The sequence below is a fragment of the Polistes canadensis genome, unplaced genomic scaffold (assembly GCF_001313835.1).
Source record: "Polistes canadensis isolate GaletaPanama2010 unplaced genomic scaffold, ASM131383v1 scaffold_266, whole genome shotgun sequence".
NCBI classification, from domain to species: domain Eukaryota; kingdom Metazoa; phylum Arthropoda; class Insecta; order Hymenoptera; family Vespidae; genus Polistes; species Polistes canadensis.
The window spans coordinates 196,530-198,562 of NW_014569813.1; the positions used below are offsets into that span (position 1 = coordinate 196,530).

Consider the following 2,033-nt stretch of genomic DNA (forward strand, 5'->3'; position numbering starts at 1 on the left):
CTATTTTATTAATATCATTTCCATATAAAAAAGGAACAAACAAAAGAGAAAAATAATTAATTCAGTTATTCATTACAAGAGATAAATAATATCGGGATTATATATACCCCTAGACACTAATAAATTATCGAAACAAATAAAAAAAAAAAAGCATGAACATAAAAATGAAATAATTATCGGAGTGTTAGAATCGGTATCGGTGCTTAAAATACACATATAGGATGCATCCAATCGTCTATTCAGGAGGAATTCCAGCTGAGGAGACACCACAGATCGTCCTTCTAACGTTCGACGATGCTGTTAATGATCTTAACAAACCGTTGTACAGTGATTTGTTCGAAAATGGCCGTAAAAATCCAAACAACTGTCCGATCACTGCAACGTTCTATGTTTCCCACGAGTGGACAGATTATAGCCAGGTGCAGAATCTTTACTCGGACGGTCATGAAATGGCATCTCACACGGTCTCGTAAGTCTCTCTCGCTTAATAGAAAGAGAAGATGGAATTTCCGTTGTTGTTTGGCCTTTCTTCTATCGAACATCTGTGTGGGTTATAACAAGAAAGGCTAGAAAGAATAATCACGTAACTGTGTCATATGGCGCGTGGCTATCGTCATTCGAGCTTGACGCTACTACCGATCATCATTATCTCTATTTCTTTGTGTTATTTTTATATACATATATACATATATGTGCGTATGTGTGTCGCGTCTATATCTCGCTTTTAATTAACTTTTCATACTTTGCCGAAAAAAACTTATTCTTCAAAAATAAACGAAGAGAATAAGTGCACTCATTTCTAAGTATCTTACCGATCTATAAAAGCATCGATCATCAAATGAGATTCATCATTTCATATTAATTATTCCTTTTTATTGAAAAGAAAAGAAAGAAAGAAAAAATAAATGCATCATTAATACGACGTAGAATCTCTTACGGTGACCGACTTAGAAAGATCTCTTTCTCTCTTGGAGTATAGTGAGTCTCAAGGCTATTGATAAACAAAGAAGCACGCGTGAAAGCAAGCAAGCAAATTGAATCAATAAAAAAAGAAAAGTAATAAATATCGAAAGGAAAGAAAAATCATGACGATGTGCTCAGATCGGTAGGATTCTTAATTCCCTAAATGAGGTATTAGATCAAAATAAAAACAAAACAAAAATGCAAGAAAAATCGTATATGCGTACGGTGAAACCATCGGTTATTTCTCCTTCTTCTTATCCCAGCTTCCTCTATTCTCGTTTTTTTTTTTTTTTTTAAAATGAGAAGAAGGTAGTAATACGCCTTCGACGACACCGATACTCGTAACGCGTGTAAAGAGTTTCACCGAACGCGTACGATACTCTTGCGGTATACTAATGACGCCTACTGACTATAACTCTTTTCTCTTTCCCTTTCGCTCTCTCTCTCTCTCTCTCTCTCTTTTTTTTTTCAATCTTTTTCATCGTCACGCATCATCGTCCCACGTTTTCAACGAAAATAATTTGAAATGCGACGAACGGGGAACTTCCTTACGATTTCTTTCAACCCTTTCCCTCGTGTCCCCACAATCCTAAACAAAAAACACAAAAACAGGTGATTACCTCCCGGAGGAGATCCCACAATTGGTCCTGTTGACGTTCGATGACTCCGTGAACGATCTGAACAAGGGACTCTACACAGATCTTTTCGAGAAGGGACGAAAGAATCCAAATGACTGTCCTATCTCAGCAACTTTCTACGTATCCCATGAGTGGACTGACTACAGCCAGGTCCAAAATCTCTATGCCTCCGGTCATGAAATTGCCTCCCACACAGTCTCGTAAGTATCCTCTTTGTAGGATTGACAACCCAATGATATTACATACAATGACTCATTTACAGTATTCGAACAATTGTCATGAAATAAATACTTTATTAATTATAATAAATATGTTATTAAACATAATTATTAACATATTTATTAACGTTAATATAATCAAGATTTTTTTTTCTTATCCAAAATTTATTAATATTATTACTAAGTTTACTCTTAGGGAAGTTGTTTTTTGGAC

General features: G+C 35.3%; 1 protein-coding gene across 1 annotated transcript in view; it reads left to right on the plus strand.

Moving 5' to 3' along the window:
- Positions 1-2,033, plus strand: part of LOC106790879 — a 66,753-nt gene that overhangs the window by 59,607 nt on the left and 5,113 nt on the right. Inside the window, exon 12 of the mRNA XM_014756111.1 lies at positions 244-469. Within this exon, the coding sequence (XP_014611597.1) occupies positions 244-469 (226 nt within the window). The remainder of the gene's footprint in view (positions 1-243; positions 470-2,033) is intronic.